The 14,993-nt window shown below is 37.3% G+C and overlaps 1 protein-coding gene across 1 annotated transcript in view; it reads left to right on the forward strand.

Annotated features, from left to right (window-relative positions):
• Positions 1 to 188: 188 nt before the first annotated feature.
• LOC128554095 (E3 ubiquitin-protein ligase rnf213-alpha-like) overlaps positions 189 to 14,993 on the forward strand; it is a gene marked incomplete at its 5' end in the record, with an annotated part of 47,463 nt that continues 32,658 nt past the window's right edge. The window contains 4 exons of the mRNA XM_053535329.1: positions 189 to 294; positions 3,970 to 4,129; positions 4,322 to 4,490; positions 9,016 to 9,143. Coding sequence (XP_053391304.1) covers positions 189 to 294; positions 3,970 to 4,129; positions 4,322 to 4,490; positions 9,016 to 9,143 — 563 coding nt within the window. The remainder of the gene's footprint in view (positions 295 to 3,969; positions 4,130 to 4,321; positions 4,491 to 9,015; positions 9,144 to 14,993) is intronic.

Genomic DNA, 14,993 nt, shown 5'->3' on the forward strand with positions numbered 1-14,993 from the left:
CCAGTCGTTTTATAGAATAATGCATATTGAGAAAATAATAAATTCAGAAATACTTTAGTTATATTTATATTTTTATAAAACGTTGGAATTTTGCATGCTTCTAGATTTCTGTAGTTTTTTGTTAGAGAAAATACTACGGTCTTAACAGCTAAATGAGAACAGACACTGTTTTTTCTCATTCATTACAGCATAAAGACCTCTGTTACCTCCACCAGATACTTGATATGCTGCCAGATATGACATGCAGATCACCCAAAGAAAGTTTGGAACTATTGGAAGCTGAAAAATCGCCAGGTGTTTAATTAATAAAATACAAACATATATTCTAAAGCCAGAATTTTGTTCAATATGAAACACAGATACAGAGAGAAAATACAGTTCGGTTAGGTATCAATCATGGCTTGCAACTTGTACACCCAAAAGATACTGAGACAAATTTCACAATTATAATTAAAAGGAAATACCAGTGTGACATGACTAGTTAAATTATATTTAGATTTTCCACGATTATTCGAAGTGATGCTTGTAAAATGGCTTGTCTGTTATAATATTTCGATCTTCTCAGATCGTTCAGCACGACTTTTATGTCGTGTTATTGGTACTGTTTAGTTTCTCAGCATGACCGTTTCGGCCTGGGTGGTTCCAATACTCCCGCTTTCATAGCCTTGGGTATTGTATAATCACCCCTTGGATATGGTGCCTGCTTTTTAATTTTGTCTTTTGACAGTGCCTGTGATATGCAGGCTCCATAACCTCAGATCCCCTTTCTAAATTCCAGTTTGTTTAGTTCTGCCCATTGTTTTCTCGTTTGGGGCAAACCCATTATTTTATCTTGGGACCATACGCCGCTTTTCATGGAATCATGTAATCGTGTATCATTGAAAGTTCCATGTGTACCGCCGTATGATTACATCTGCGGATGTCTCTAAATTGCTTTTTGTATTTTTAGCATGTGTAAATGTTGAGTTCTGCTCAACCCGGGGCTAGAGGGCGTGGACGGTAGCATGCATTTCCACTACCGTCCATGAACAGGCTCAATCAAACCGAGCCTGCAACATTTTTTGTCGTGTTGAACGACCTGTGGAGTTTCCACTTTTTCCATTTTGTGATACCCAATCATTCAAAATATTAGTTTTCATCAATCTAATGTCAGCTTTAGTGAATATTACGTGTGAACATTAAAAAAAAACCAAATGTTAAAGTCCTTGAAGAAATACACATGGAAGAAAACTCTGTTAATATAAGAAGGTATCTGTAAAGCTCATGTAAAGGCAAGTTTCGATAAGAATTTTCAAGGAATGTACTTTTACCTTTGTACATAAATTTTGCTGTCAGCCTAAATATGCGGTTTCTATACCACTGGTTTTTAATAAATTGTGAAGTTTGTCTGTGGGGAATTCATTGTTACATTTTCGTGGCACTATAGTTTGGTTTGTAAAAAATTTTGTTGAGTTCAAAATTACCCTTGTATTTTAGCAAAACAATGCCATTATCTCATCAAACGCATTATTAATACATATTGGCCAAATGTTTCAACAAAATGTGCTTTTTGTAACTGTTATTATACATGTGCTTGCATTCTAAATATTGAAAAATCCTAACTGATTAGGATAGTGAATATAACATTTATCGTTAACGCAAATCGATTCTTGGTTACATGATTAATTGCACAATATTATTACTGTGGACATAAGATGATAATCAGATGATTTTCAGTGAAAGGGTAGAACTGATTCAGCAATAGAACAGAAATTAATGCAGATGCTTTCATAATGCATTATTTAGTCATATATAAGGAAGGATTAATCCGTTAACCTTTTTTTATACCCCCAGGTGTGTGTGGGGTGCGGGGTGCGGGGGGGGGGGGGGGTTATATAGGAGTGAGCTTGTCGGACGGTCGGTCGGCCCGTTGGTTTTCATGGTTTCCAGACCATAACTCATGAAAGGGTTGACAGATTTAAATGATTTTTAGTACACAGGTGTAACATCAGAAAATACAGGTCAAGTTGGACTTTGAGGTCAGTAGGTCAAAGGTAAAGGTCACAGTGACCCTGAACAGTTAAACGGTTTCCGGATGATAACTTGAGAACACTTGGGCCTAGGATCATAAATTTTGGTACACAGGTGTAACATCATGAAATACAGGTCAAGTATCACTTTGAGTCAGTAGGTCAAAGGTCAAGGTCACAACGACACGAAACAGTTAAACGGTTTCCGGATGATAACTTCAGAACGCTTGGGCCTAGGATCATGAAAATTGACAGGGAGGTTGGTCATGATCAGCAGATGACAACAAATGATTTTGAGTCAGTAGGTCACAGGTCAAGGTCACAGTGACCCGGAACATTTAAACGGTTTTCGGACAATAACTTCAGAACGCTTGGGCCTAGGATCACGAAACTTAATAGGGAGGTTGGTCATGACCAGCAGATGACCGTTTTGATTTCGAGTTCAAAAGGTCAAAGGTCATAGTGATCCGGAAGATTTAAACTGTTTCTGGACAATAACTTGAGAACGCTTGGGCCAAGGATCATGAAACATTATAGGGAGATTGATCATGACCAGCAGATGACCCCTATTGATTTTGAGGTCAGTAGGTCAAAGGTCAAGCAAGTTCGGCTTTGACATTGGCTCAGTTCTGTGACAAGGCCATATTGTGGGGGTATAATTCGTCACTCCCGTGACAACTCAAGTTTCTCTTTATTTTATCAGTTTTTTGTTATGTGCTCACGTGTCAAGTTATTGTCCTAGAACTGTATCAGATGGCAAATATTATACCTGCCTTTCATGAGGAAAAATACTTTTCAGTTTTATTTTAATAGGTCAAACGTAAAAACTGTATTTTTTGTCTGTAGTATTTTAGCTCACCAAAACCCAACGTGCTGGAGGTGAGATATGATGACCACGCACCGTTCGCTGCCCGTCCGTCGGTCTCAGCAGTTTCTTCAAATACATCTTTAAAATCATCAGCTGGAAGTTGATGAAACTTGACATGGATTTTCATTAAGTGGTCCAATTTGTTCAGGTTGATTTATAAGTATAGGTGTATGATCCGGCGTCTGTCGTCCGTCACCCTGCGTTCTGCGTCAACCTTTTTACTTAAACATATCCTCTGAAACTACTGGTCAGAATTACACCAAACACGGTCAGTAGCATCCTGGCATGGACCCCTATCAACATTATTCAATGGTTTCTTTTAAGGACTTCCAGAGTTAAAATAAAAACAAAACCTTTAAACGACTTCGTCTGTCGGTAGCATCATTAAAAGGCCCTCCACCTACCAGATTTATTCAAACTGGGACACTTGCTCATTTAAGGAGCCGCTAGAGCTAAAAATAAAAATACCTTCTCACGAGTCGTTGGATATATCTTCATCAGACTTGGAGTGTAGCATATTTATAAGATTTTCTCCCAATTTTATTCAGATAAGGGCATTTGGCTACTTTGAGGGGCCTCTAAGGGCCACTAGAACTAAAATTTGAAAAGCATTTAAACGACCTCTTCTCATGAATCACTTGACATAGGTTGGTGTGTAGCATCCTTGTATGATCCTCTTTCACATTTGTTCAAATGGTTTCGCTAGGCTCCTTTAAGGGGCTGCCAGAGCTAAATATAGATAGAAAAACCTTTAAAAAATACTCATAAATTGTCTGATGGATTTTCACCGACCTATATATGTATCATCACTCTGTTCAGCCCAAAAATGTTATCCATCAATCGATAATCACATAACACTTTTAGTAATTGTTCTCGCTCCAGGTTTTCGAATAGAATATATGTTCCTTGGAAAATGCCAAGGCAAGGAACGTCAGTGCACATGTTTCATTCTTGTTTGAGTAATATTATTGATAACGGATGAATATAGAAAGATATAAAGTATAAGCTAAGTGTTATACAGCTGCTGTTAGAAAATCAACCTTGATTTCTTGTTAGTTGAAGCAATGAAACAACCTGCAACGAATTTTACAGGAATCGACCAACTGTTTGACGAAAAGCAATGCATTAACGATGTTTACCAAAGGCCTTTTCAGTATTTACTTCAGCTGGAAAATGGACAAAAAGGTGAAATCAGATACAATCCCACAGGAGAGAAGGGGACTGAAAAAAATGTCTTGCGAACAATGCTCAGGTAGACAGGTATTCTGTATTGGCATAATGCACTGAAATTTCATTGCTCAAATATAGACCCCTTGCTACTATATAATTGATTTGTTATTTATTTTCATCAGTAAATAAATATATTTGAATTTATATAAACTATCCTAGTTAGACATTTTAAACATTTCTTTAACACTATCTATTATTGTTTACTTTTTCACAGACACTGTGGTTTGCAAAATCCATCATGGGCCGAACTCTTTTATTTTGTCAACTTTTTAAACATTCAGCTGATAAGCTTTGAATCAAACCTCTTTGTCAGCGGTGCACTTGCGGGAGATTTACCTGGATTCGGACGGTTCGTCCTCAGTTTCCTTATGCATATGTCAAGGGTAAGGTACACGTTACTTTTATCGTATTTTTATCCCCCGCCGAAAGCGGAGGGTTGTTTTGGCGTTGTCCGTCCGTGCGTCTGTCTGTCCGAAATTGAAAATGCTTATAATTCAAAAAGTATTTGAGCTAGATCACCAAATCTCACATAATTAATAATTAGCACATGAGCTTTGCTTACATGTAGTATTATCCTGTTATCCCCCTTTATCCGGAAAAAGCAGAGATTTTCACCTGATTTGGTAAAAAATAGGGATTTTTGACTGTATCTAAGAAACCCATTGATGGATCTTCATGGAACTTTACATAAAGGTAGATCACTATAGGGCGTTGGTGCACATTAAATTCCGTCATGATCACTTAATCAACCAGAGTTCTTGTCCTTACATTATTTTACTATCCATAAATTCCCACATAACAAAGTAATCCATTGATGTATATCCATGATATTTTACACAAAAACAGATCACTATAGGGTATGCATATCTTTTATTAGGATCTCTTCGGTAACCTCAGAGTTATTGCCCTTTAATTGTTTTAAAATTCATAAATTCCCACAAATTAAAGTAACCCCATTGATGGATCTTCATGAAACTTAATACAAATATAGATCACTATAGGGTATAGCTTGTCCCCTTGATTTTGTAAAAAAAAGAACACTGTCCTTTGGTACATCTTTCAAAATATAGCCCCCTTATTTACAGAACAACTTATTTTGCGGGGGATATAAATTCAGTGAATTCGAAATTGCTTGTTTGTTTTTAGCTCACCTGAGAACGAAGTGTTCAGGGGTGAGCTATTGTGGTCAGTAATTGTCCGTCGCCTTTAAACAACATCTCCTCTTAAACCACTAGGCCAATTTTGATGAAACTTCACTGGAATGTTTCTTGGGTTGTCTTCTTTACAATTGTTTAAAGACTTGAATTCCATTCAGAACTCTGGTTGCCATGGCAACCGAAAGGAAAAACTTTAAGAATATTCTTGTCCAAAACCACAGGTCCCAGGGCTTTGATATCTAGTATGTGGCATCACCTAGTGGTCCTCTGCCAAGATTGTTCAAATTATTACCCTATGGTCAAATATGCGCCCCCACCCTAGGGTCACATGATTTATATGGACTTACAGACGTATATAGGGAAATCTTCTCGTCCAAAACCACAGGATCTAGGGCTTTGATATTTTGTATGTATCATCATCTAGTGGTTCTCTACCATGATTGCTCAAATTATCCCCCTAGGGTCAAATATGGCCCCGCCATAGGGAGCACATGATTATATAGTCTTATATAGACCGAGCTACGGTTGCCTAATGGATAAGGCACCTGTCCCGCAATCGGGAGGTCAGAGGATCGAGCCCAGACAAAGGCGGGTCTTGTTAGTAAAGAGAAACCGGTTGGTGAGCCGCCAGCTAGTTACATAATGTTTACCGATTGCCTTCCTGCCTGGTGCCTGACATTAAAAAAGAATAGGAATCGGGAAGTAATGCTGATCAGTGTATGAAGGTGTCTCATAAGCCAATATGGATGTCCCTTCCAGTAGGGGTGACACTGTAATAAACAAAGACTTTTATATAGGGGAAAGCTTTGTAAATTTTCGTTTACAAAACCACATGACCTAGGGCTTTGATATTTAGTATGTGGCATCGTACAGCAGTCCTTTACCATGATTGTTCAAATTATCACCCTGGGGTTCAAAAATGGCCCCGCCCTGGGGGGGCATGGTTTAAATACACTTGTATAGAAACATTTCAAAAATATTGTCTCAAACTGCAAGGACCTGTTTACATAGTGGAAACGACAGACAAGAGATGGGCGGACAAACATACCACAATAGCAGATCAGGACAATACCAAACAACTCTGTACAATTGTATTTACAAATGATAAACAAAGGTGAAATATTTGCATTGAATAAAAGAGAAAGAAAAAAAATATGTGCACTATATATGTATCGAAATAGTCGATGAATCACTAACTATAACGACATAAACACAAATAACACTATGACAAGATTGACTACTTAAAAGACAAATCCGGACAGCCGTATTCCCGTTTTCGCTCCTAGTAGTGTTTCGAATTTCCCAAAAACAGAGCTCTGCGGATTTGGACGCACTCAGACGGATTGCACAGTGAATAGCCGGAATATTTAGATCCGAAGGTTCCTCCTGGTATAAGGTCTTCTTGGTGTAAAAATTGCTTCCCGGTCGGTCGTCTGGGGATAAAGTGAATGCTCCAGGTGTATGTTGTCTAGGCTAAAAGATATATTCCTCCAAGTATAAACGTTAAAGCTAAAATAGAAAACACATGATAAATACATTGAAACATAAAATAACGGTGCATATTACATCACCCTGGGATACACCATACAGTATGTAGGCGCAAAAAAGAATGTGCGACAAAATAGAGGCAAGCAATAGTCCCCTTTAATACACAATACAGTATGTAGGTTCTCCAAAAACAATTTTCGATAAAATAAGGATAAACAAGCTAGTCCCTTTAGTACACAATACAGTTCTAGGAAAGTTATAAGAAAGGTGCTACATTCGATATGTCTCTAATTCTGCATCACTATTATTTCACTGAAAATTCTTTCATTAATTTAAATATTTACCAGATCTTCTGCTTACAGTTAATTCAAATGAAATGAGAAAAAGATATGATGCAAATATAAACATACAAAGCAGAATGTCCGGTTCTCAAGCAAATAAATATTCAGTAGAATAAACTAGAAGGAAAGCTTGAGAATAATTTTCATGTTAACATATCATGACAACAAAGGTCTTCCATACGATTTTACAAATGTTTTAACAAATGGTTCAAAGAAAATACTCTTACCGAAATAACGTTCTAATGAAATGAGTTACATGACATTTTACTTTCGTTTATAAATGTATATGATACACGATGATACGTATCGTAAAGTCAAGAACTTTTCTTTACAAAAATTTACTGTGACAAAATTTATAAAATACAAATCACGTTACTTGCAAGCTTATAAAAATATCCTTCTAAAATCAATGTATGTCAGTATCTTTCTGTTCTTTTTGTCCAAAACAGTACACTATAATTAAGGCGGGAAAAGAAAGAATTATGGACAAAACCAGGCCCATCCAAAGGGGTTTATATATAAATACAAAGTAAATCGGACGTAAGAAAAACTTAACTTTCTTAATACTGGACCATTTTTGAACAGATTTATATAAAATGGCAGCATTTAAATGCAAAGCCTATCACTTTTCTAAATAATAAGAAAGAATGCAGAAAAATTATGAAATAATTTACTATATATCTATATAAAAATTAAGACGCGGAAGTGTTACTTTGTGACAACTTTCGGTGCATGTTCTACTTTCAGGAATAAATTTTATTTTTATAGTTACCTGTTTCGATACACAACTCCTTTTTTGTTCATAACAAATAAATTCCTAGGTGTAAAAATCATTTACAAGATCCGATACTATAATATCAGTATAGGACATCACGTTTGTTCATTCCTTTCTCAGCTCAACTGGGTACGAAATGCAGAGGCTTAGTGATTTTGATCATATTTCGTGTGTCATCGTGTTTGTCTTATTTTGCGTTATTAACAGATAAACTTACAATACTCGATAAATCTACATACAATATACTCGGAATGTGTATAGCAACACTTATTAGGGCTAGTGTATAAAAGGCAAAAAGTAACACAAGAGTAATTGCCCTTGAATAACTTATACTTTCTGCAGCATAATAATATTCATAATAAAATCTGTGAAAAGATTAAAACTTACAAAAAAGAGCCGCAAGATCCCAGATAATGTTGATAACGGGAAAGATTGCTTTAGTTACCTTAGGGTTATTTTCTCTGAATTAGTCGAGCACTTATAAGCCACACTTCATGAATCGTAAACAGAATGTATATAGTCACAAGAACACGGTTATGTTCGATAATAGGCAAGACCGCTACTGTTTCACCTACGGTATGTCCATTGAATTGATGAATATTGCTAGATTACGCACTAGATGCTTACTATTTGGAAAATCTTAATACTTTTTTCGAGGTGTTGGATTGGTGAAGGTTGCTTTATGTCACATTGTCGACGAATTCCTGACCTATTTTGTGAGCAGTCTTCATAAATATATAATCACAGGATCAGATACATGTAAAATAAAATTAAAGATTGTTAATATAACAATGTTTATGGCTCTTGATTTAGTAAAACACAATTTAAAATATTTTAGGCTACATTTCTTTAGTAATTTTTATGAAACTTTGACTCATTTTTGTTTATATAGATACATCTTGATATCCTTATTTTAAAAATGTGTCAATAATGTTTTATAAAATTGAAATTTTTTTAATCTTCGCAGGTCGCCCAACACACACACACACAAAAAAGAAGAAAATGTTGCAGGTCCGGTTGGATTAATAAAGCTTGTTAAGTGGAAATGGAGAATAACAACCTTAGTCATCATTTTTCAGGCCTGAAATGTCAGATAACTAAATTTACTCTTTATGATTTAAGTTCTATATATTTCATTTTAATTTAGGACTTTTCAACGCATTCCTTGGACATTAGCGAAAAGACACCAGGGTCAGCTGAACAGGTAGAAGACGCAGACACCAGTGATAACGAAGAACTGAAGCAGTTTCAAATGAGACGTACATGGGAAAGCAGGTTGGCATTTCATTTTAGTCCCCTGCCTTTTTCGAAGAAAACAAGGGGGGCATAGAAATAACTGTGCCAACCATGAAGGAATTTTGATATAACTTGGCATAAATGTTCCCCATATTGAGACTACGTGTCATGCGCAAGCCCCAGACCCCTAACTCCAAGGTCAAGGTCACACTTAGAGGTAAAATTTAACAATGTCTGTTTCGTGCCCGATTCATAACGTTGACATTCATCAAGGGATTTTGAAGTAACTTGGTGCAAAGGTTCCCAGTAATGAGACGACGTAGCTCCAGCGTCAAGGTCACACTTAGAGGTTTACGATTAACATTGTCTGTTTCTTGTCCGCTCCATTACTCTGCCATTCATCAAGGGATTTTAAAATTACTTAACTCAAATGTTCCCCATAATAAGTTGATGTTTCATGCGGAAGACTCAGACCCCTAGCTCCAAGGTCAAGTTCCCTTTTAGAAGAAATGTTAACATGGTCTGTTTCTTGTCAAGTCCATAACTCTGCCATTCATCAAGGGATTTTAAAATTAATTGGCACAATTGTCCCCCATAATGAGTTGATGTATCAGTGCAAGACCCAAATCCCTAGCTTAAAGGTCAAGGTCTCCTTTGGAATATTTTGGTAATTTTTTTAATGCATTGGTGTATATTTAAATAACTTGGCATAAATATTCACCATTATAAGACATTGTGTCATATGCAAAGTCAAGGGCGCAGGCACCCAAGTAGTTTTTTTTGTTTGTTCATGAAATGACCTCCCTTTTATATGATAAAGTACAATATATGTGTTTTTATCCCCCGACGAAAGTCGGAGGGATATAGTTTTGGCGTTGTCCATCCGTCCTTCCGTCCGTCTTTCCGTCCGTCCGTCCGGAGCCATAACTAGGAAGTGGTTGGGAATATTTATATAAAACTTCATATACATATTCACCACTATGAGTTTATGCGGCCCGTCAAGTTTCAGTCAGATTGCCATAGTAACATTAGAGTTATGGCCCTTAGAATTTTCTAATGTTAACTATATAGGGAACTATAAATAAGGCAATTTCTGCATCATAATTTTTGATATATTTGACCTAGAACTATGAAACTTAAATAGAATTTAGATCACCATAATGTGGTTGTGTACACACACTTTTGTTTGGATTTGTTTGTTTGAGTTATTGCCCTTTAACTGAATAAAAATCCACATATTTGTACATAACAAACTTACCATTAGGTAGAATTTCATTAAGTTTCTTTCATTTTTTCCATGAACATGTATTGTAAACATGTGAAGTTGTGTACCCACACCTGGTCACCCCCTTACGTTGGTCACACCCCTCCCCCTCCCCGACCCCCCTCCCCCCCGAAAAAAACAACAACAAATATTCATGCCTTATTTTAGATGTTTTTCAAACAAACTTCATATACGTGTCCACCACTATGAGGTTATGGGGCCCGTCAAGTTTCAGTCACATTGCCCAAGTAACGCCAGAGTTATGGCTCTTAGAAGTTTCTAGTGTTAACTATATAGGGTACTATAAATATGGCAATTTCTGCATCATAACTTTTGATATATTTGACCTTGAACTGTGAAACTTAAACAGAGTTTAGAGCACCATAATGTAGTTGTGCACACACAATGTCGTTTGGATTTCTTTTGGAACTTCAGAGTTATTGCCCCTTAATTGTATAAAAATCCACATATTTGTACATAACAAACTTAACATTTGGTAGAATTTCATTGAATTTCTTTCATTCTTGTCCATGAACATTTATTATGAACATGTGAAATTGTGCACCCACACCTGGTCACCCCCTTACCTTGGTCACACACCCTCCCCCTCCCAACCCCCCCCCCCCCCTCCCAAAAAAAAAAATCATTCCTTATTTGAGTTTTTTTTCAAACCTTCCATGAATATTTATCAACATGCAAGTTGTACCATTCTTCCACGTCGCTCCTACACCCAGTCATGCCCGCCACCGATCATGTATCCTCTGCCCTCCCCCCCCCACCCCACATTCCTCGGCATAGACCCTTTCGGCGGGGAATACCAATTCGTCGAATTTGCTTGTTTATATCAGTTTTCCACTAATTTAAAAATGAAATTATGTTTTAAGTAATATGATTGGTATTGATAGTTATAAAAAGCTATTAACAATTGTAGACTTGTAGAATGGAAACCAAGGCACAAGTTAAAACTTAATGGCGTACATTTAATGGTTTATATATATTTATTATATAAGTAAATGCAGCATTAGTGTGGTTTCAATACATAAACTTGATAGGTAGTGCAGCTCTGCATTGACCAACAGTAGAATTAACTTTTGCTGATGTGTAATTTTAAAAAATTCTTTTAAGTACTATTTAAGTGTCTTCCATTTCATTTATTTATTAATTATCTCCCTTTAATATGACAAAATATTTCATTATATTTATGTGTCTCCCCATAGTTGGGGAGACACATTGTTTTTGCCCTGTCCGTCCGTCACATTTCATTTCCGATCAACAACTGGAGAGCCAACTGTTGACCTAGAACCTTCATAGGATGGTCCCCTTATGCAGCAGACGACCCATATTGTTTTTGGAGTCACTCCATCAAAGGTCAAGGTCGCAGGGGCCTGAACACGGAAAACCGTTTCAGATCAATAACTTTAGAACCACTTGACCCAGAATGTTAAAACTGTAGGCTGATTGGACATGCCGAGTAGATGATCCCTATTGTCACTCTATCAAAGGTCAAGGTCACAGGGGCCAGAATCCTTCACACTTCATTTCCGATCAACAACTGGAGAGCCCTTTTGACCTAGAACATTAAAACTTTTAGTTTTCCATGGGGGAGACATATTGTTTTTGCCTCCGCTGCCTGTCCGTCCGTCCATCCGTCCGTCCGTCCGTTCGCATTAAGCTTGTCCGGCTTTCACAGGTCAAACTGCTGGCCGGATTTCGACGAAACTTCACAGAGGTGATCAGTTGCAATCGTAGTTGTGCATGACGCCGCAAAGTTCTGATTCGCTGCACAAAATGGCCGCCAGAGCTAAAAAATCTTGAAATCTTGTCCGGCTTTCACAGGTCAAAAAACTGGCCGGATTTCGACGAAACTTCACAAGAGTGATCAGTACCAAGCCTTGTTTTGCATATCGCCGGCAAGTTCCGCTTCGCTCCACAAAATGGCCACCAGAGCTAAAAATAGAAAAACCTTGTCCGGCTTTTACAGGTCAAACTGCTGTCTGGATATCGACGAAACTTCACAGGAGTGATCAATACCAAGCCTAGTTTTGCATGTCGCCGGCATGTTCTGCTTCGCTGCACAAAATGGCCACCAGAGCTAAAAATAGAAACATCTTGTCCGGCTTTCACTGATCAAACTGCTGGCCGGATTTTGACGCAACTTCACAGAGTGATCAGTACCAAGCTTAGTTATTCATTTCGCCGGCACGTTTCGCTTCGCTGCACAAAATGGCCGCCAGAGCTAAAAATCGAAACATCTTGTCCGGCTTTCACAGGTAAAACTGATGGCCGGATTTCGACGAAACATGACAGGGGTGATCAGAACCAAGCCTAGTTGTGCTAATCGCCGGCACGTTCCGCTTCGTTGCACAAAATGGCCGCCAGAGCTAAAAAATCGAAAAATCTTGTTCGGCTTTCACAGGTCAAACTGCTAGCTGGATTTCGACGAAACATCACAAGAGTGATCAGTACCAAGCCTAGTTGTGCAAATCGCCGACACGTTCCGCTTCGCTGCACAAAATGGCCACCAGAGCTAAAGATAGAAAAATCTTGTCCGGCTTTCACAGTTCAAACTGCTGGCTGGATATCGACCAAACTTCACAGGAGTGATCAGTACCAACCCTAGTCGTGCATATCGCTAATCTCCGCTGCACAAAATGGCCGTCAGAGCTAAAAATCGAAAAATCATGCCCGGCTTTCACAGGTCAAACTGCTGGACGGATTTCGTCGAAACTTCACAGGAGTGATCTGTACCAAGCCTAGTTGTGCAAATCGCCGACACGTTCCGCTTCGCTGCACAAAATGGCCGCCAGAGCTGAAGGTATACATAGAGGGAGAAATATGTTTTTTGTGACAAAAACAACTACTAGTTTTGTTTATTTTCCTTTGCATAAAATCTTTAAAATACAGATATTAGCATATGAAATCATTCACCAATGACAGATTACCAGACATTTTCAAACTTCATAACTTCTTCATGAATTATATTATATATAGTTATGATTTATATACTGTAACATTGCTAGTATGTTGCCCTATTACGTAGAATGCAATATGTTTTGTGAAAAATATCCCTAGGCGGGGGACGTTGGTAACTCTGTTACAAATTATTGTTACTAATAAGTCAGAGCTTAAAGAACTGCCACTATAAATAGAATTGTAAATTTTATTTAGTTTATTTTGTAGATACCTTAATTTCATTTACTAGAGTATTTCTATCATCAACCGGAGTATGTGTCTGAATATATATTAAGACTTTCTATTCATATTTTGAAAACGGCATTAGCTCAAAATTTCGAAGAACAGTGAGAGCGAATCATCCGGGCGTCGGCATCGCCGTCGATTAACGGTTTGCATACAGTAACAATGGCATACATTTGATTGAAACTTCACACAAGGCTTGTTCCATGTGGTTTTGGACAACTTGTGTATGAAAAGTATTGGAACAGCTGACTTTCCCCTGCATGATCGTAAAAGGCGACTATAAGAGTCTGAGCACCTGGTGTTTCATTCAATATCTCATATTTGTATAAGTTTGACTATTCGAAGAATAGTCCGAGCTATTCTACTCACTATAGCGTCGGCGTCCGCGTCAGCGTCACACCTTGGTTAATGTTATGTATGCAAGTACATATAGCTGTCATTTAAGGGCATATAGGTTTGAATTTTATTTTATCTTTTATTTTTAGGTCAATTACGAACCTCACAGGGTCAAGTTCCATAACTCTGACATGTATTTTGACCAAATTATGACACCTTTTGGACTTAAAAATCCTGGTTTAAGTTTTGCATACAAGTACATATAGCTATTATTTCAAGGCATATAGCTTTTGAAATTAAATAATATTTTCTTTTTCTAGGTCAATAACTAACTTCACCGGATCAGGTTTCATAACTCTGACGCGTATTTTGGGCAAATTATGCCCCGTTTTATAATAAAGAAATCCTGGTTAAAGTTGCGCATGCAAGTTACTATCTCAATAACTAATGCAAATATTGAATTGAAACTTCGCACGTTTCTTCGCGTTTATTAAACTTTGTCATAGCATCAAGTCCCATAATTCTGACTTGTATTTTGCAATATTATGTCTCCTTTTGAATTAAAAAAATTCTGGTTAAAGTTTTGCATGCAAGTTACTCTCCAAAACTAATGCAGATACTGAATTGAAACTCTATAGATATTTGAACATTTAATGTAATATTCCTGCTTCTGGGACAACAATTCGAATAGTCGAGCATAAGCTGACTTACGGACAGCTCTTGTTTCGATTTAAATGAGATGTTTGGCGCCATATATCCTATATTGTGTTAGTGCGCCGTAAAACCAAAATCAACATATCACAAAAGGCTTCCTGGTCATAAGACCCACTGAAATAACAAACTTAGATAATGGGCTAAGATGAATTTTGATCATTTTTTTTTTAATTTGCGTGCATGTAAGTAACATCTGTACGTATTGGATTGAAACGTCATCCTATGCTTTCCAGTCATCAGACGATGGGAACAATAAAGTAAGATTACTCTTGGTTGAATTTAATTCAATTTATGCCAGTTCTTCGACATAGCAACTTTGGATAAATAGTTGCGTGCAGCTATGAAGCTGTATTTCAGTAAAAGCTACATGTGTTGGA

The sequence above is a fragment of the Mercenaria mercenaria genome, unplaced genomic scaffold (assembly GCF_021730395.1).
Source record: "Mercenaria mercenaria strain notata unplaced genomic scaffold, MADL_Memer_1 contig_4712, whole genome shotgun sequence".
Taxonomy (NCBI): domain Eukaryota; kingdom Metazoa; phylum Mollusca; class Bivalvia; order Venerida; family Veneridae; genus Mercenaria; species Mercenaria mercenaria.